The following is a 20748-nucleotide window of genomic DNA, read 5'->3' on the forward strand; positions in this document are numbered from 1 at the left end:
CCGATTCGAATACCCGGCGGCGGTCCGGGTCTTCGGCGGCACTTCGGCGGCGGGTCCTTCACTCGCTCCGGGTCTTCTGCGGCACTGAAGGACCTGCCGCTGAAATGCCGCCGAAGACCCAGAGCGAGTGAAGGACCCGCCACCGAAGTGCCACCAAAGACCCGGACCGCCGCCGGATGAGTAAAAAAATTAAAAAGGCGCCTAAGTTAGGCGCTCTACTTTAGGGCGCGGGGCCCTCTTAGGCATGGGTCCCGATTCGGGAGAATCGGGGGAATTGGCCTAAAGCCGGCCCTGCTTTCAAGTGTAGATAAACCCTGAGTATGCAGTAGAGCTGGGGGTTGGAAAAGAATTCAGGAGTACAGACTAGACCAAGTTGCTTCTCAAACTGTGAATTACAATTTTTGCAAAACTAATAGTTTTAAAATCACTTTTCTGTCTGACATTTGTTAAAATTGAAAGGTAACATATTTTAAACTGAAAAAGGGAAATATTTGTTTTCACATAATGCACAAGACCTCGACAGGATTAAAAAAGAAAAAAGAAAGGACATTTATATAGATAATGAGAATATCCAAAGTCACAATCAAAGGATTTTATTCAAAAAGTTTGGAATGGATGTAAACCCTAATTTTTTAGGACAGAAACCAGCCTCTACGTGATGGGATTAGGAAGAAACTTTCCTTCTGTAAATGTTATTTAATAACTAACTATACTAAGGTTTCTTGCACCTTGCTTCTCTAAAGCATATAGTACTGGCCACTGCTGGAGACAGGGTACTAGTCTAGATGGACCAATGATCTGATCTGCAATAGGATTTACATACATACAGTAGAACCTTAAGAGTTATGAACACCTTGGGAATGGAGGTTGTTCGTAACTCTGAACAGGGCATTATGGTTGTTATTTAAAAAGTTTACAATTGAACATTGACTTAATACAGTTTTGAAACTTTACGATGCAGAAGAAAAATACTGCTTTCCCTTTATGTTTTTAGTAGTTTACATTTAACATGATACTGTACTGTATTTGCTTTTTTCCCCTCTCTCTCTGCTGTTGCCTGATTGTGTACTTCCGGTTCCAAATGAAGTGTCTGGTTGACTGATTAGTTCATAACTCTGGTGTTCCTAATTCTGAGGTTCTACTGTAAAATGTTATAAGCACATAAATGTAGGATGAGGGCCTGGGATTATGGGAAAAGTGTATTTCTATTTTTGTTTGTTTGCTCCCTTAATTTGTTTGTCAGTATTTTGTGTTGAGTCAGTTTCCCTGTAGTCTTTCCCTTTTGCAGGGGAGGGGAGAGAAAATATTTTTTGACATGGTATTGGGCAAATCACAAACATGAAGTTTTGAATTGTTTCTGTCACTTTCGGCAAAAAGGGAAATGAAATGAGTAGAGAAGGTTGCACGTGTGCACGAGGAAGGCCTACAACTATCACAGCCCAGGGGGACTGAAACTCGCGCCTGCGCCCTCAGGGCGAGTGGCTCTGTCTGCCTGAACTGGAAGCGTGCGCAAGCGCAGTAAGATAGGCGTAAGAGCTACGCCCCCGGGGGAACTGCGAGCATGCGCAGTGCTGGGGCGCAGAGCACAACGCATGCGTAACGAAAGCTGTGTGCGGTTGCCGACGCCTCCTCCCCTTTAAGCGGGTTTTTTAGTGTCCTCCGTCAGGAGGTGGCGACGGGGTGTGCGGCGCGGCTCGCTCGTTCCTACCCGCGGTGTGCACGGGCGGCGCGGCGAGGATGTCTGGCTGGGACCGGGAGATGGGCTTCGGGCCCGGGGGCTCGGGTCGGGGCGGCGCGGGGGACGGGCGGATCTACGTGGGGAACCTGCCGGCGGACGTGCGGGAGAAGGACCTGGAGGAGCTGTTCTACAAGTACGGCCGCATCCGAGACATCGAGCTCAAGAGCAAGCGCGGCCTGGTGCCCTTCGCCTTCGTGCGCTTCGAGGACCCGCGGTGAGCGGGACGGGGGAGAGGGCCCCCGGGAGAGCCAGCCCGGCCTGAGGCGGGTGGAATCCCTCCCCCGGGTCACGGAGCCCTGGAGACGGCCCGCCCGGGCAGTTACATCCGCTTCCCGCCCCGGCCCCTCGACGGGAAAGTCCTCTGCACCAGAGGCCGGGCGCGCACCCCGCGATCCCCAGGGGGGGACCTGCTGCACCTCCCCACCCTCGCCCCGGCCTGGCCGGACGCCCCTCCCCCAGAGAAGGAGCCTAGCGGCCTGTTCTCTCCTAGCGGGCAAAGCCGACCATAGTCAGAGCCCTCCTCCCCCACGCTTCCTGCCCCATGCATCACTCCGTGCCTGTGTGTGCGCCCCACTCCCGGACATCTTCCCCCCCAGCAATCTTCCCTAGGAAGAAATGACAGTGACGCGCACAGCAAATCTGTGACTGGGGACCTGCTCTCCCCCCTCCGCGCTGACGGAACTCTGCCTAAGTGACACCGTTACATCATCTCTTAAAAGAACACCCAGAAACGGCCCCATCAGTCTGTGCTGATACTTTCCCAAGTCGTTTAGTTTCCGCTTTGTATTAATTAAAATGTGTAGATTTTCCACTTCTAATGCAAGATGCTACAGTCCAGTGTATAATGTCACTATTTTGTCTGCATGGAAGCAGTTGTAATATTACAGACACCAAGGTTTGAGCTTGCAGGAGAAATGAATTGATTCACTTTGGCCATGTAAATTATTGTGTGTGAGAGCACAGATGGATTGGGTTTGAAAACTCTAAACCCAGTATGGCTGTAGTCCTCAGCAAAGTAAATAGTGCTTTGCACAACACAGTTAATAAATAAATAATGGACAAGTGTGAGGGAAGAATACATGCTCATTATTGTCCTCTTTAATGAGTTTAGCTGATTGCAGCGGTCTAGGTAACTGTCTTCTGAATTCTCCATATTTTAACTTTTTCAGGTAGCATCAAAGGGGCTTTGGCAAGCCTGGGGAATGTTTTCACAAGGTTCTAGTACCAGCAGTTACAAACAATTTGTAATGTACACATAGTCCCAGACTCTGAATTTCTGTTCATCTGACTATAAACATCAAGGTGTTATCATCTTCTTTGTCTCTTCCCTTTTTAAAAAGTTGATACTTCAGCACAACTCAGAAACTCAAACAGATGCTTTCCTGCAGCAATTGTAACTATTCACCTCCACCCCTATTTGCCATGCAGGTATATGGTTTTGTCTCTAATATGAGCATACTGTGGCTAAGCACAGTTATTACTGGTGAAATGCATCTGAATTTCCTAATATTGTGTTTAAAATATCACCCATGACAGTGAATAACATGTCTGCATTCATTATTTTTGAATCAGGGTTTATGGACATTGTAGATGCATCCTCAGACATTACAGAGACACTATCTCTTGTAACCATTTTTGGCTTAGCAGAGACACTACATCACAGATGGCCAGTGACAGGGAAAGTAACGTCCCTTAGGCAGTTACAACACTTATTTTCAGGGAAAAGAAAACATTTAACTGAGAAAACAATGTGTTTTTTGTTTTTTTGGCTCCTTTAATGTAGATTAACATTTTGGGGGGTGAGGGTGGCATAAGAGTCAGACCATGTGACCAACCATTTCTCCATGGACCATGAGCCAGTGTGTTATGGACCACTGGGGGATCAGACCCAGTTTGGGAACCACACTTCTAAAGTAAATCCATGCAACACTCAGGCAATCTAAGAGGAAGGGGTGTTCTTTATATAGGTTATTGGGTAGATTGTTTTGTTTACAGATATTTTGTTGATGGTTCACAGGAGTTTAAATCTGTAGTCCCTCCTGCCTTTTTAAAAACAAACAAACATAAATAACCCTCTCTCACATCCCCTGTGACACTCTAAAGAGAAAGCCACACCTTGATAAGGGTGACGACAATGAGGTCCTGGTCCATGACTAGAGCTCCTAGGCCTATGGTAATACAAATAGTAACTAATAACAATAGATGCTAAACTTCTCAGGATTGGGATGCTCTGCTAATGATCTTCCAGTGTTATTTCTACCTTCCGCAATGCTTTTTGAAATTCATTTTAGAGTGAGTTTGCACACTTGTAAAGTTCAGCTTGCAAGGTCTGAATTTTGAAAAGATTTATATTTAAATGAACAGTTATTCTGTGGTTGTATATAACTTTGCAACTAGTTTCAAGGTTTAATTTTCAGTTCATGCCCTTCTGCATGCGTTGGCATAGACTTGCTGGGATGGAAAGTGAGATTAGGTGTAGGCTATAATACAACATCAGAACTCTCTCAGGAAAACAAATATCCCTTGTATATAATTATGCAAGCCAAAACACCATAATAAGGCAGTTTCTAATAAGTGGCTTATAAGTGAAGGTAAAGTATTCGCCCTCACTGCCTGCCAGATTATGAAAGAGCTTTGTTCCATGCGGATCAGAGTTCAATTAGAATGCAGCCTTTCTGAGAAATTAAGTGGAAAATGGCCCCTGCTTCTAAGCATAGTGGATAGGCTGAACCTGTCAGTGAATGCAAGATAGATAATGTGACTCTCCTGTGTTCTTTGCAGTGAACATGGCTGTAACCTGAAATACATGATGCACAGGAACGTAAGAGCTTGGAAAAAGCTTTTAACAATTTACAGATGTGATACACTGTTGGCTGATGAACCCATTTCAAACTCAGTCCAAAATATCCTAAAATATTTTTGCAGCTACTTTAAAACTGCAATATTTCTAACACACTTGATGGCCCACTGAGATGTTGGGAATCACTGACTGAGCATCATTAATCACTGATTCATGTTATTTGTTTGCAGAGATGCAGAAGATGCAGTTTATGGGAGAAATGGTTATGATTATGGTCAATGCCGACTGCGTGTTGAGTTCCCCAGATCCTCCCGAGGTCGGGGTGGAGGTTTTGGTGGGGGGCTGCGTGGGAGGAATGGCCCTCCGTCACGACGTTCTGAATTTCGAGTCCTTGTTTCAGGTATGTTACCTTCCACACTTCAATCTGGCTAGGACTCATCCTAATGCTGTACCTCATTGTATTTTGTCCTTGTCTCGCGAAAAAGGAGCTTCTCAGATCACTGAAATAGTTTAAGGTTTCTCCTGTAACATGAAACCTCTTCCTGTAAAGGAGTATCCCGGTGCAGTTCCCTTTCCAGTTTGACTCAAGGAGGAGTCTTGTTGCTTTTTGGAGTTCATCTTGATGAATGGTGAGCAGACATGTCTTCATAGGGGCCAGATGTGAACTCAGCCTTGGATTCTGAAATGTACCAGCGTTGTGTGAGTGGGCAGGTGGGTAGAAGGAGGGAGAACTTGGGCACCATTCTTGCACGATGAAAACAGTTGGGCACTAGATGGAATAGTACCTAACATTTCATCATAATTAGAAAGGATTTGTTAGAGAGCTCCTGTGATGTAATATGCTCTGATAGGTATTGACATTTTGTTCGTAAAAAAAAAAAAAAAAAAAAAAAAAAGCGTGCTCTGTGCCTCAGCAGCTCCACATGATCTACTCATAGTTGCATGATCTACTCACTATGGGAAAGAATGACTAAGGCACCATGGAAGGGAGCCCCCTCAATCAGCCAATGGATTCCTGAGGTGGGACTTCGTACCAAAAAACAAAGAAACAAACTGAAAAGGCCATTCAAGTAGTGAGTTGACATTAGGAAATAGGGGTGGAGGGGGCCCTTTGTGGGAGAGAAATGAAAGTATGTTTGGAAGTTCTGCAATGCATATGAAATCCCAGGAGGAAATTCAGTACTCCCTGACAGCGGATGCTTGAAACAGTCCATAAAAAAACATACCTATATGTCTCTCCCGAAAACATGTTTATCTCCATGCATCACCTTAAAATACCCACATCTCCATTTCTCTGCATGCTCCTGTGACTTTATGGCTAAAAAAATAAAATGTTCCCTGTAAGGAAGCCACTCTACTGTAGCAATAAAATATCTTCAGAATTGCAGCAGGATCTGAACGCTATCCATTGAAACCAGGAGTACATCTCCTCTTCAGGAGCCTGGGAGGGCTGGGGGAGAATAACTGAAAATCATCTGATTTTTTTGACATGAGCATGAAAACCTGCATTGGTAAAGGGTATTGTGAAGCCTTCTTGAAAATTGCCAGGACCAGCAGTACATTAGAGTCTCCAGCGTGCTGTGGGGCAGGGAAACTCAACCCTTTGACTTCCTTTAGGTAAACATGCTGATAATTACCAGCTAAACGCATGTGGTTTTGCTCACTACCAGAGGATGAACTGCTGGAATCTCAGGACCCAAATTAATACAACTGATATGAATGGGACAAGCCAATCTTGGATGGGGAGCTGAGCTTGAGGAACCTTAAGGAAAAAATGTCCTGCTTTGAGAGCAAAATCTTCATTACAGACGTACAGGGTTTGAGGGGTGGTTCTGAATTACTTTGCAACAGCACAAATAGCAGATTCCTCTGAAATCTCAGCACGTTGAATTCCAGAGAGACACAGAGACTATCTTACTGACAGGAGGCCCAAATTTTGTACCTTCCATGGAAGGCTCAGCTGCTGGTTTTCTGGATCCCTCCGTTCTTATTGCAGTTCTGATCCTATGGAAAAATCACAAAGCACATGGAAGTGATGGAGCCCTTGGCCTGGCAGGGTCAGCATCCCTTGGACAGCCTGAGTAGATGGCCTTTTTGTTTATATGGTGTCTTATGTTTTGTGTTCTCCATGCTCAGGGCTTCCTCCGTCAGGCAGCTGGCAGGACCTGAAGGATCATATGCGTGAAGCTGGTGATGTTTGTTATGCAGATGTACAGAAAGATGGAATGGGTGTAGTTGAGTTTCTCCGCAAGGAAGATATGGAATACGCACTGCGTAAACTGGATGACACCAAATTCCGCTCTCATGAGGTGGGTTCGTGCCTTCAGGGGAAGAGCATGTGTGTGCACAGTCATGGAGGAGCATACACTTTTTTTCCTTGTCTTGCTGCTGTCAGGAGGCATAAGAACAGAACCTAGTGATAACGTTGGAGTTGGTGGTTAATAGTGACCTATTACAATAATATAAAGGGTCCTTCCTACCTTTTGTGACACATACCCCACTGTGGCTTGGCATGTTAGGGTCTTGGCTCAGTGCGTGAAGTAACTAATATTGGATGTTTTAAAAATATAACATTTGGAAGGGGCAGGGCTCAGACAAGCCTGTTTGTCATAGCTGAGAGGTGTACTGTTGGCTGCACCCTTCATTACCTGGAAGCCAAGAATTTGGACTGCTTGCCTCTGACTTCTACAGGGTAAGCTAGCTTGCTGTGGCATTCTCCCTTTGTCCACAGTGGCTCACAGCCTTCTCCTTTCAACTAAGCCAACTCATGTTGCCTCTGCCAGCTGGGGGCTTTGTCAGCAAACTACAGTACTCTCCCAAAGAACAAGCTGGTGAACAGCTGTGTTGGTTTCTATAGCTGTTTTTCCCATGCCCCAGCATGGAGCCTCTTCTTCTGGTGGTCTCCTGGTGTCTGAGCCAGTAAACCACAGCTTTTTCATTCTTGGAGCTGTGCTACTTCATTGCAACCACTTTCCAGTGGCTGAGCTGTTCTGCTCCAACCATCCCCTCAGCTGAAGGCTGAGTGTGCTTGCTGTGGAGATTTCCTTACAGAACTTGAGGTGCTGATATATGATCGTGACCTGAGAGTTTGGCCTCTCCTTACTGTGCTGAAGGACCGTACTAGTATCTATAGTTATTTCCCTCCAGCAGTTAAGGATGGAGTCAGACCATTGGGACCTTCACCCTCTGGCTACACTGGTTGCCACATCCTCTTCCTTTGTGGTTGGATGTGGGAGGCACTTGTCCATGGTCCTCTTCTGGCTGCTGAGCCTCTGCCCTTGCAGATGATGATGGCTAGCAAGGTATTTCTCACTAGTACATGCACAATACTGTTTTGTAATGAACCTCTTCAAGGCATCAAGTGCCAGCGCAGAGTTTGACCCAAGCAGCAGTAGATGGATTTATACTGCCCTCTTTGTGGAAACTCCAGTCTTTGGTTATTTATGCTTTGGTCTTAAACTCCATTTGGTGTTATTCATATTAGTGGAGGACTGTTAATCAGGATGCTATGTAAATGTTTGGGTTTTCTTCTTTGTTTAAATTTCAGGGTGAAACTTCCTATATCAGAGTCTGTCCCGAAAGAAGTACCAGCTATGGCTACTCGCGGTCCCGTTCTGGTTCAAGGGGTCGCGATTCTCCATACCAAAGCAGGGGATCACCACGCTACTCATCCCCCTTCAGGCCATACTGATTTCATCCAACAGGGACTTTTTAAAAATGTGAACTGAGCCTCTTTTTTGCTCGGAATTTACATTCCAAAACTGATGGATATAGTCTTTCGTAGGAGCTCTTTGTTTTTCCTTTTTATTCAATAAAAATCTTTTTTTTAATGACTTACAGTTTTTACTAGGGAAATGTTGGTAATGAAATATTTTGAACATCTGCAGTTCAGTTTTGGTTTGGAAAATGTCAAGTGTACTTTTTACCCTCCTAACTGAGGAAAAATAAGCTTGAGAATTAGCGCAGTAACTATTGGTGGCTTGTCTGCAGGATGGTGATAAAAAGCAATGGAGTGACTGTATGACTCAGCCTGTTGTGTAGAAATATATTTAAATGTTTTAGTAACTCACAAGCAGTGGTTGTCTTTTGTACAATTAGAGGAAGATCATTGCATTAAGAGGAGGTGGGAGCAGGTGCAAGCAACTCTGAGGTTGTGGGCTTCTAGTTGCCTAAATATGTACTGAGAGAGTGGTTTTCCCTTGCAGCATCTGAACAGTGCACTCTAGAATGGCAGGTGGAGGAGGGCTGAACTGCCTGAGGGCATTTTCACACGGGAAGGTATTACTCTTAATGAGCTGGCTTTCTCCCCTTTACAATAACTTGGTGAGAAAAAAGGGGAAAATAAAATTGTGCTATAGCACCTTTTTCAGTTGGAGATCTCCAAGTGCTTTATGCATTTATCAAGCATCTCTACGCTTATGCAAAAGTACTGCTTGTTTTACAAATGCCTAAAATTACAATGCAGCCAGAGTGATTTATATGAAGTCACAGAGTCAATGATAGGACAAATAATAAAGTCCAGGAGCCATGGCTGTTCTACTAAAATTTCCTCTAAATAATAATACTAGGAGTACTTTTCATCCATAGATCTCAAAGTGCTTTACATAGGAGGCTGGTATCATTATCCCCATTTTACAGATAGCATATGTGAGGCACAGAGGAGAAGTGACTTGCCAAGGGTCATCCAGGAGGGTAGTAGTAGAGCTGAGAATAGAACCTAGGTCTAATGAATCCCAGTCCATGGCTCTAACCACGAGCACACTGCTTCTAGTGGAGACTTCTCTTTGAGCTCGTGGCTCACAGTGTCTACCTGGGCTACAGGAGCTTGATAGACTGCTTAATTTTCTAAAATCTGATCTGATGTGTGACCAAAAAAGTTACTGTGCATCTTTTTCACACCTGACTTCACGTGATGTCTAGCTTCCATGTAGTGGAGTTATTTAACATAAATGACAGTTTTGCTGCCTCAGCCTGTGATAGGAAGGCTAAGCTATGCTAGAGCATTTCAGCAGTGCAAGCAATTGTGATGCTTAACACCTTTTGTATCCCATAGAAGTGCTTTTAGGGGTGGACAGACACAAGCAGCATTACTGCAGTTACACTCGCTCTGAGCAAAGCCCACAATGGTTGCATTCTGCACCAGCTCACCACGCTATCAATGTGGACAGAAAGCAGTGGGACTTCATTTGTACCAGGGCAACTGGTCTTTTTTTAATACACTTTCATAATGGCCCTAGAATCTTTCTAATTTTCTGTCTGAGCAAGGATCTCCAGCCTAAAGCCATTATTTCACTTAAGGAACCAGCACATTTCCTATACAACCTAAAATTGTATTTAGGTTGTAACTAATTTACAAGCACAAAACTGGACGAAGCACTGGATAGAGTGCAGTGTATATAGATGTGGAACAAGATACAGCGTTGACATGGAGGTACTTGGTAGAAGCAAAAAAGTTCATAAAGATTGAAAGTTCAAGTGCTTTCTTAGTCTGTAGGGAAAAGTGAGTAGTGGCAAAAAGCAGTCTTATGTAGCATTCTCCTATGTGGGACTTTGGGTAAGTATCAGATCACTGAGTGACAAGATGGGAGAAGCTCCAAATTAATCTAAGTACTGCAACATTCTACTCATTCTGCTTAAGTAATTTGACAGTAAAATAGTACCAGTTTCCTTCCCCCAATCAGCAGGGTTGATGTAGGCAGCTGTTGTGTCTAGAGTGCTAACTGTGCATGATATTTTCAAGGTTGACATTTGGAAAGCTTCACCAAATACAGACTAATCAGAGGCACTGAGGCCAAATTTCTAGACTTGTAAATGGCCCACAGCCTTCCACCTTTGTATATACTAGAAAAATACTCCAAACCTTTAATTTCAAAGTAATCTTACAGAAGAAAGGAAGGAAGAAAAATCAAATAATTTTGTGAGGGTGTTATTCTTGGGATTAGACACTTGCATCAAGATATTCCATAGCCATGGTTGCATATATGCCAATTGTCACAGATGACTTAAAAGCTGAAGTGGCATTCCAGACCTTGACTTTCACTCGGATACTTGCAGAAAAGTATCTCGCTCCTCTAGCTTTGGTAAAGGGATGTTACCTATTAGCAAACAAAACAAACAATGATAGCATGAGACAAACTGCTCATTAGTCATTCCTACTACTAAACATACACTTGCCCATGTGGCTCGCTTTAAAAACTTACAGCTGACTAGCTTTTCCCCTGCAAACAAGCTCCACTTTAATTTACAGACAGTTATCTCTTAGAACAAGTCAAATGTGTGCAATAACATTAGGGTAGGATAAAACCCTTTACTTGCTACACCACTACTGGCCAAGTAATAAAGAGCTAGACGCCTGTGTTTCCCCCTGGGTGGCCAAAGCTATCATTGCCCTATTTCAGTATCTTCCTGCTACTGGCCAGTGCATTCAACTGTGGCAGGTTACATCTCTCAAACCAGCTCAAGCCATCTACCTGGGCTTTATCAAGTCCAAATGAGTTATATATAAAAAGATGGTACCTGGTGGGGCTATGAAATATTCCTCAACTGTTTCTCTGGCATTTCGCAGCAGCTCCTCACTGCAGTTGCCTTCTGTGATGTTATCTTCTCTGAGATACAGACATCTGAGGAGCACAGGAGACTACTAGCAATTTCTGAGACTACCTTCTTTGCCAACTAAGTACAGGAGCATCTGGTACTGGATATAAAGTCATGCCCCTAGAGCCAGGGGGAGATTGCTTGGTTCTCAAACAATTAACATTAATTTTCTAAGCTTGTTCCAGTTCAGAATGCTATTAGCATATCTTACATAGGTGAGCGATCTCAACTTCCCTCCTGCCTGTCCTATAGCTCAGTTAGCTGATCAGGCTCCACGTACAAATGATCTATTGTAAACTACAGTGAAACCTTGGGAAATTTCCCAATGTCCTCAAATCAGCAGGACCTTCAGCACTGAGCTGTACATGGACACAAGCACAGAAGCACTGCATTGGACTTACTGCTCAAGATTATTGGCACTACTTTGTAAAAAGCTGAGTGAGACAAACCCTATATGAAAATGTACAGTCAAGCTGACTTCTTGACCAACTAAAGCTGCAGAAGAAGTGACAGCAGTACAAAGTAGGCAGCCTGTGTATCAAGAGCAGCAGGGATAAACACATTTTGAAGTGACTGAGGATCTTGTTCCAGGGCATTTGGGGGACAGCATGTTGTGACATGAAGAATCCGTGCAAGATACATTAAGGAATTGGAGTACATCTTTGTTATGCTTCTGTGCCTAGATCAGGGACATTACACAGATGTTTTTCCTACATAGAACCACATTGACGTAGAACACTAGATAAAGTTTTTGTGGAAAAGGGACCAGTTTCATAGCTGGGATGATTAGTGAAAACAGTGTTTCTGTTGAGACTATGGGTGTAATAAACAACTTGGTAAGTTAACAGATAAGCAGGTCACTAGCCATGATTTGTTACCTGTCCTCTAGTACTGAATCCATTGGTTCTACCCCTTCTGTGTTAACAGCATGAAGTTGATCAGCAAATTGGATTGCTTTCTCCAGCCGTTGTACACCCTCCCAGTTGCGGAAGTCAACTAGTGCCAGACGTTCCAGGTGATCAAACACCTCCACAGTTACTTTTTTCTGCAAAAGGAAGGAAACAAAGTCACAGATCTAGGTCCTAGAAGGAGACTGCCACATACTGATGAGTTGGTGTGGGCAGAGATGAGTAAGCTATAAATATTGCTGCTAAAATTCTTTAGAGTAAAAGCATTTCTTGTTCAAGAAATAAACTATTTTATTATATTTGAGCATCTTGATATTTTGCTGTATTTTATATTTCCTCATCTTTTTAGTGAAACCAGATTAGAAGCTCCTAAAAAGCACACTGCCGAATGGATACAACAAAGTAGCACGAGTGCCCAGCTGTTTGTATGAATCAGATTCCCCTCCTCATTTGGTGTCTAGCAGAGGTAAGTCAAAAGAGCTGTTACTCTTATAACCAATACACACAACTCCACAAGGTAGCTGGCTACAGCAGTGGCTCTCAACCTTTCCAGAATACTGTACCCCTTTCAGGAGTCTGATTTGTCTTGAGTACCCCCAAGATTCACCTCACTTAAAAACTACTTGCCTACAAAATCAGACGTAAAAATACAAAAGTGTCACACCACACTATTACTGAAAAATTGCTTACTTTCTCATTTTAACCTTATAAAATAAATCCATTGGAATATAAATATTGTACTTAAATTTTAGTGTATAGTATATAGAGCAACATAAACAAGTCACTGTCTGTGTGAAATTTTAGTTTGTGCTAACTTTGACAGTGCTTTTTATGTAGCCTGTTGTAAAACTAGGCAAATAACTAGATGAGTTGATGTACCCCTTGGAAGACCTCTACGTACCCCTGGTTGAGAACCACTGGGCTAGAGGAGCCAAAGAATGCATTATCGTAGCCATTGATCTTCTCTCCATAGATCTAGCAATGTGGGGGAGATCCTCAACTTGGGTAAATTGTCATTGTTCTGTTGACTTCAGTGGAGCCTGACAATTTATAGCAGCTGAGATCTGCCTCTGTAAGTTTGAGTGACCTATGAACTTTAATGCTATCACAAGAACACTTGATTTAAACAAATGCTGCCCCAGAACACCGTAGGGTTAGTTTAATTATTTCAGTTTAATTTGAAAATTAATGACAACTTATTTTGTGTAGCTCTGTCTTTCAAGTTCCAATCTGCACTAACATGGCAGCACTGTTGGGTATAGGGTTTAGAGAAACTGTCCTGAGTTTTGATTTGGAGGGATGTAATTAATTGTACCATTATTTCCTCTCAATATTGCAGTTACTAGCTAACAGAGGAAGTTACATTGACCAGGTCTGTTTAAATGTTTTGCTGAATTCACCATACCTCAGGGAGTGGTCTCTGTTCCACATGCTGCCATGTTGGATTCTGGTAGACCTAAAGTGGAAGAGGTGGGCAGTGATAAATATGCAACAGCAGTTTGAATATTTAGGGTGAATAATCTCAGATCATAGACACATTGTCTAAAATACTTGTAAATGGATTATATTTTGTAGGGGAAATTAGCCCTAGAGAGGAGAATGAAACCAAACCCACATGTACCAAGAAATAAAGTTGAAAGATTGGCTGTAGTGATGAATCAGTTGATGCAAAACAAAATATACTTTGCACTTTTGCACCTCAGGGCATGTCAGAATGCTTTAAGGACAGGGAAGCCTACTGAAATCTTATTTGTCCCTTTGGCAAATCACAAAGATTGTGGTACAGAATCCAGGAGTCTAACTCCTAGTCTTATGCTTTAAACATTAAACAATATTTGCTGCCTGAAACTTGCTAGCTGATTTATTACTCATGTTCCTCTTACTCCTGATTAATTTAATGTAAAAAGTGGATTATATTTTGTAATCTATTGTTTTGCAGCTTTTAATTTGACTAATAAAAGTTTTGAAAATTAGATACATTATAAACTCTGTCTTCTAGTTACAGTCTCCTTGCTGTATTTGTATGTGACAATACACTAAGTGTAGCCCCTTGAATGGATCCTGATTCCTGTATGTAGCTTTGGGAGTCGCTCTGGTCGACAGACGTATCCAGTGTTATGTATTCTGCTGTCATCATGCTAGGCTCCCGCTTGTAACTGTCACCCATTGACCACTACTCCTACAAGGTGTCTCTTTGCTACTGTCACCGCCTGTATGGAGGTTGGATGGGGGCAGTCGATTAAACATCCCATTCATGACAGGATCCCCGATTCTCCTTCCCTCCTGGGGCGGGTGGCTGATAGCCCCACGTGTCTTGCTGTAAAGCCTGCAATGGATGAAGACCCCGGATGCGCGACATCCATCGGATATATCATGGGAGCGAACCGAAGCCCCTCCTGTGTGGCTCCGGGGTCTCACCCGGCCCCTCCGCCGTGGGTCCCCCGCAGCGTCCTGCCGGCCGTCACTCCCTCCCGCAGCAGCCTGCGTGAAGCGGCGTCCTGGGGAAAGGCCGCCCCAGTACGAGGCTCCTCCCGAGGGAGCGCCCCTGATGTAGCGGCCGAACCGCAGAATCCACATTCTCCCACCCCCGGACTTCCGCATCCGGGGACGCAGTCTCAGGCAGCTGAGCGGATGTGCGTCATCGCGCTGCGCTTACCAGCGTCCTAAGAGAACGGGAAACGCGTCAGTGGGGAACGCCGCACTTCTTAGCAGCGGCGGCGGCGGCTTCGTTCTGGGGAAGGGCGGCGTGAGGCCCGGTCGCTTCCCCGGGCCCGCGGCTCCGTCATGAACAGCGTGGGGGAGGCCTGCACGGAGCTGAAGCGCGAGTATGACCAGTGCTTCAACCGCTGGTTCGCCGAGAAGTTCCTGAAGGGGGAGAACGCGGGGGACCCCTGCGTGCAGCTCTTCAAGCGCTACCAGCTCTGCGTGCAGGTGGGGGCGGGGGGCAGCGAGCTGCCGTGGGGGCGGGGCGGGGCGAGTGTGTCCTCGGGCTTCCTCTTCCATCCCTGGGGAAAGGGGCCCCCTCCCCCGCACACACCCTGCCCAGCCAGGCGCTGCGTTGGGCAAGTTGGTGTCTCAGCCGGCGGCGCTCAGGCCCCGCCTGCCCTTGAGCAGGCTGCGAAGGCTTGGTTCCGTTGGGCATTACTGGGGCAAAGTGACTGGTGAGTACAATAGAGGGAAGAGGATGGCTTGCTGTGTTACCCTGGTGAAATCGCTTAGCAAAGCCAGCGCTCAGATAAACTATCTGTGAAATGGGGATAAACTTATCCACCTCAGAAGGTTAGTGTTGTGAAGATAAATTCCTTAGTGTTTTGAGATCCAGGTATTACAGTAGGTCTAAGTATTTTGAAGAAAATCACTTGTGATGAGAAATTTAAAATCTTATTAAAATGTTCATAATTTTCAAGACTTCTTGGGGACAAGCATCAGTCAGATTTGACTCATTTTCTTCAAAACTTCCCTTCATTTGAGACCCACATTAATCTGAGAGACTTGATGTTATAGAGACTCTATTCATAATTACCACAGTGTGTGTGTATCTTGTTTTATTACTGTCAGTACTGATAGAATATTTCACTCACTCATACAGTATTAAATTCTCAAACATTAGTGATGACCTCTCTTTCCCCTCTCTTTAATTGCTTCTTATGCAGGGGGGAATTTAAGTTTCAGACATAAGAACGGCCTTACGGGTTCAGACCAAAGGTTGATCTAGCCCAGTATCCTGTCAGTGGCTAATGCCAGATGCACCAGAGGGAATGAACAGAACAGGTATCAAGTGATCCATCTCTTGTTGCCCATTTCCCAGCTTCTGGCAAACAGAGGCTAGGGACGCTATCCCTACCCATTGATGGACCTATCCTCCATTAATTTATCTAGTTCTTTTTTGAACCCTTTTACTGTCTTGGCCTGCACAACACCCTCTGGCAAGGAGTTCCACAGGTTGAATGTGTGTTGTGTGAAGAAATACTTCCTTTTCTTTGTTTTAAACCTGTTGCCGATTAATTTTTCATTTGGTGACCCCTAGTTCTTGTGTTATGAGAAGGAGTAAATAACACTTCCTTATTCACATTCTCCACACCATCATAACTTGATAGACCTCTATCATATTCCCCCCCTTAGTCGTCTTTTTTCCAAGCTGAAAAGTCCCAGTCTTATTATTGTCTTTTCTTACGGCAGCTGTTCCATACCCCTAATAATTTTTGTTGCCCTTTTCTGAACCTTTTCCAATTCCAATATACACCTCTACCTCGATATAACACTGTCCTCGGGAGCCAAAAAATCTTATCGCGTTATAGGTGAAACCACGTTCTATCGAACTTGCTTTGATCCACCGGAGTGCGCAGCTTTTCGTACTTTCATTGACTTACAGTATATGTATTACACACACGTGTTCTGAGGTCTACAAGAAAATGGGAGGAAGCTCACTTGAGAATCTCTGGGTAAAGAAAAAAGGTGTAAAAAAAAAATAAGGGAGACGACATGGTAGAGGTCTACTATAGACCTCCAAATCAGGAAGAGAGGGTGGATAAGACATTTATAAATGAAGCAGACATCTCCATATCCAAAAGACCTGGTAGTATCCTGGGACTTGAACTATGTGGACATCTGTTGGAAAAGTAATATGACAAAATACAAAATTTCCAGTTAGTTACTGGAAAGTATTGGGGACAACTTTTTTCCCCAGAAAGCAGAGGAAGTAAGCAGGAGGACAGCCATTTTAGATTTGATTCTGATTTAATGGGGAGGAATTGATAGTGAATCTGAAAATGGAATGCAATTTGGGTGAAAGTGATCATGAAATTATGGATTTCTTGATTCTAAGGCAAGGAAGGAGTGAGAGCAGCAGAATAAGGAAAAAGGATTTTAAAAAAGCAGACTTTAACAAACTCAAAGAACTGGTAGGTAAGGTCCCATGGGAAGAAAATCTAAAGTGTGTGTGGTGGGGGGAATAGTTCAGGAGTCCTGGCAGTTTCTCCAGGAGACAAACTATCCCCAGGTGAAGGAAAGATAAGAATAGTAAGAGGCCAATATGGCTTCATCAGGAGGAGTGTAACAAAAATGATAAAATACTTAGAAAATCTGACCTATGAGGAAAGGTTAAAAAAACTGTGTGTGTGTCGTCTTGAAAGAGGGGGAAGGGTGGCCTGATAAAAACTTTGATATGTTAAGGGCTCTTATAAAAAGGACGGTGATGAATTGTTCTCCATGTCCACTGAAGGTAGGGCAAGAAAGAATGGACTTAATCTGCAGCAAAGGAGATCTAGAATAGATATTGGGGGTGTGGAGACTTTCTGTCAGGGCAGTTAAACTGTGGAATAGGCTTCAAAGGGCGATTATGGAATCCACATTACTGAAGATTTTTTTAAGAACAGGTCTGACAAACACTTGTTAGGGATGTTGTAGGTTTACTTGGTCCTGGTGCAGCGCAAGGCGCTGGACTTCATGACATCTCAAAGTTCCTTCCAGTCCTATATTTCTATGATATAAAACTGTCTGTACGTTCCTTAATCTCTCCTATAAAGCTTAATTGCAGTCACCTTTACTTGTGTTTTTTCTCCATATATACACATTTTTAACATGTAATAGTTCTTTCCTCCCTTTCTTCCACGTCCCTCCTACATGAAGCTTTACAGACTATTATTGATGTTCAAGTTGGAAGATCAGGCCGTTGGTGCTTTTGTAACAGTCATCCTGTCAATTTCTTTCACAATGCATTACTCCATGAAAACTTGATCTGTTGCCTTGGTTCTTCTGCTCACAGCACTGAGACGTTGTCTTCAGGTCCCTCTAGCTTCTCTTTCACTCACCGCACCAGGTGTAATTCCTCTAACATATGGATGAGAAGTGTTTGGTCAAGGGCTTGAATAAATTTATCTGATGGAGTCTTGGCTACAATTCATACTATGTTCGCAGTATCTCTTTGAGCATCTCTGATGGTATAGTTTGATGGAAACCTTAATAGCAACCTTGATTGGTCTTAAATTATATCAGGCAGGGAACATGTCTTCATGTAGAACCACAAAACATTATTAAAACAAATTTGCCTTTTTTTTCTTTTTCTTTTTTTCTTCCCTCCTAGAAAGCTATTAAGGAGAAAGACATACCCATTGAAGGACTGGAATTCATGGGTCCCAGTAAAGGAAAAGCTGAAAACTCCTCCTGACCTTGTTTGGGCATATTGTGCCATTACAATGACCTTTTGGACTTGGAAAAAGAACCTCACAAAGACTAGAAGATTGCCTTGGATTAGCTGTTATTTCTGCCTGGCTTTTTAAGAAGCAAGAAGTCTTTTCTGCAGTTTCTTTCAGCTAGGTTGTGTGGCAATTACTGTTTCATCTTAAATGAATGTTGTTGGTGGTCTGGCATTATGCGGTGTGTGAAAAGCCTTTTTATCAATCTATGATAAGTGAATGTACTCTGAACAGGGGAATATTTATTGAAATGGGTTTAGATATTAGCTGGTCTATGATCAGTTGCTTTTTTATTTATATTATAATAGACCATTTTTAAATGCTGAAATTAATGTGAAAGGGGATAATTTACTTATGGGAGTGTGCTGCTGGATTTTTATGGGGATAGAGTTGGTTTCAGTTTTCCTGAAAACTGATGTGCTACAGCTTTGCTTCTTATTGTGCAACTGTAGTGGTGTCATAGAAATACCACTGCTGGAGTTGCAATGATTTTTGTTTGAATACACAAGGTGTTGTTTTAATATAGAATATGCATCTGTTAAGTAAAGTTATGCTTGACTAAATGAGACAATTGTCCAATTAAACCTGCCTGTGTCCTTTAAGATGGAAAGGGGCCAGCCTGTCCCAGAAGTGAACAGGAGCAACTGCTTTCAGAAGGTACTTTCAACAGTCTATGCGGAGTTGAAAGGCACTGGTAGCAACCTTGAATTTAACTCTGCTACTGAATGGCTGTTGCCCCATAAATAAAGCTTCAACAGCAATTCAATTACACTTCAGTTGTCCTTCTCCAACAGGCACCCCCTACATGCCCCAAAACACTCCACAGATTAGCCTCAAAATCATGAAGTTAGATGTCTGCTTAAGTTGTCTAATTCAAATATCTAAGGGGTTCCTGCCTTATGGTGCCCTAAAACAGTACCCAACTGTCAGTTGGAAGTTTGTCTTCCTGCTTTGTAATAATAAATCTGAAAGGAGGGGGAGAAATGCAACTTTAATTTTCATGCAGGGATATATCAATGTCCTAAACCAAAATTTAGCTGGCTGAAGTCAAGAGTTATTTAAATTTTGATGTAGTAATATCAGGAACTGTTGAATGGTGATCTTAGTGTAGCATGTAAAGGATTAGTCAAGAACTAAGCTTGTCTTCCAAATTTCTTTAGAGACTTTTTTGTTTAGCCCTCTTCCTTACAGCAATGCACCTTGCCCTCTAGTCTTCCTACTGAAAAAGACTTTTCCATAAGGAAGCTCCTGATGGTGCGTTTTAACTCAAGTCAACCTGAAGTCTATGAAAAACAAAGCTTCCCCTCCTGCCCCTAGCCCTTCCTTCCTAAATCCCTCTGGAGGTCTTCAAGAATGGATTTTTTTTTCTCTAGACCTTAATGTAACTGGAGAAAGCAAGAGGTATGGGTGACAGAACAGCGGTTAGTTTCCCCTTCTCTGAACCTAAGGTTTGCAAAAAAAAAAAAAAAAAATCCTTCCCAGAGCCTTATGAAAGAGTTGAGGGAGGGAGTTTCCTTCCCATGAACCCATCATGAGCAAAGGGAGCAGTTGAAGGAGTGAGAAAAGGAGTCTCCTCTCCACCAGATGTGTTTAAAAACTGTTGCCATTCTTTTGGACCATAGGAGGGTTTCAGTCCTTTGGAAAGGAGTTAGTTAATAGGACAGGAGCTCTGTTCCTAGGCACCTTCTAGGCTCTAAACATGGGGAAAAACCTTTATCTTAATAAGACTTTTTGTAAGAATTGGAGCTTCTTTATTACAGACCAGAGGAGAACTGCAGCCACCGTACTCTGGCGGAGAGGATGATACATGAGACTTTTGACCAACCGATGAAAGCAGACTTATCTCCTGGACTTTCTGGAGGCTGCAGTGTGCCTACTATTGTAGGTCACTAGAGTTTGCAGAAACTGAGTTTGTTTACTAGTCCTCATAACAATTTAAAAAAACTCATTAAAGAAATGTCCATAACTTCAGTAAAATGGAGTTAATATTTCAGCTATTTAATCGCTGTAAGTACATACTACCATTAAAAAACCTCCAGAAAATACAGTTAAGGTTGCAGTTCTCAAACAAAGTCCCTGATCTACCTTAACTGCCCTAGTGATGCTCTGAGAATAGTGAACTCCTGTGATATTATGTATTCAAAAGTTTCATTAGCCCAGTGACCATAACATTTTGAATACCTTAAGGGGCTGTATGGCCATACATAGCACCCCAAAAAATTAAGCATAGCATATGGGAGCCAATCGTTCCCACTGTCTTCAGTATGGGCCTGATTCTACTAGCTGCTGAGGGCATTCAGCTTCCTACAGCAAAAACTTAAATGGAATCAGTTTGATCCTGTAAGGGGCTAGCACCCTGTTCTCCAAGTATTATTAGAAACAGCACTAGCTTATATTTCAGCCTCATACACCCAGACTGAGAGCTAACAAGAAAAAAAATAGTATGGTAAAAGTCACCAATAAATATCAGGCATTTATATATGAAACAAGCTATAAGGCCAGTTTTCTTTGGAG

General features: G+C 43.3%; 3 protein-coding genes across 3 annotated transcripts; 2 read left to right on the top strand and 1 right to left on the bottom strand.

The window, feature by feature from the left end:
• The first annotated feature begins 1617 nt into the window (after nt 1-1617).
• On the top strand, nt 1618-8377 carry SRSF9 (serine and arginine rich splicing factor 9). Its single transcript, XM_024198029.2, has 4 exons — nt 1618-1952; nt 4769-4938; nt 6675-6847; nt 8086-8377. Exons 1-4 carry the CDS (start codon nt 1738-1740, stop codon nt 8227-8229), a joined length of 702 nt encoding a protein of 233 aa, XP_024053797.1. The 5' UTR covers nt 1618-1737; the 3' UTR covers nt 8230-8377.
• A 2000-nt stretch (nt 8378-10377) lies between these two features.
• On the bottom strand, nt 10378-14641 carry GATC (glutamyl-tRNA amidotransferase subunit C). Its single transcript, XM_024198030.1, has 5 exons — nt 14459-14641; nt 13446-13496; nt 12011-12177; nt 11055-11158; nt 10378-10633 (listed from the first exon to the last, which is right to left on the bottom strand). Exons 1-5 carry the CDS (start codon nt 14639-14641, stop codon nt 10575-10577), a joined length of 564 nt encoding a protein of 187 aa, XP_024053798.1. The 3' UTR covers nt 10378-10574.
• Nucleotides 14642-14741: 100 nt separating this feature from the next.
• On the top strand, nt 14742-18295 carry TRIAP1 (TP53 regulated inhibitor of apoptosis 1). The gene is made up of 2 exons (XM_024198031.2): nt 14742-14971; nt 18123-18295. The coding sequence occupies exons 1-2, from the start codon at nt 14825-14827 to the stop codon at nt 18204-18206; spliced, it is 231 nt and encodes a 76-aa protein (XP_024053799.1). The 5' UTR covers nt 14742-14824; the 3' UTR covers nt 18207-18295.
• The last annotated feature ends 2453 nt before the right edge of the window (nt 18296-20748 follow it).

The sequence above is a fragment of the Terrapene carolina genome, unplaced genomic scaffold (genome assembly GCF_002925995.2).
Source record: "Terrapene carolina triunguis isolate 2854851 unplaced genomic scaffold, T_m_triunguis-2.0 Scaffold790, whole genome shotgun sequence".
Taxonomy (NCBI): domain Eukaryota; kingdom Metazoa; phylum Chordata; order Testudines; family Emydidae; genus Terrapene; species Terrapene triunguis.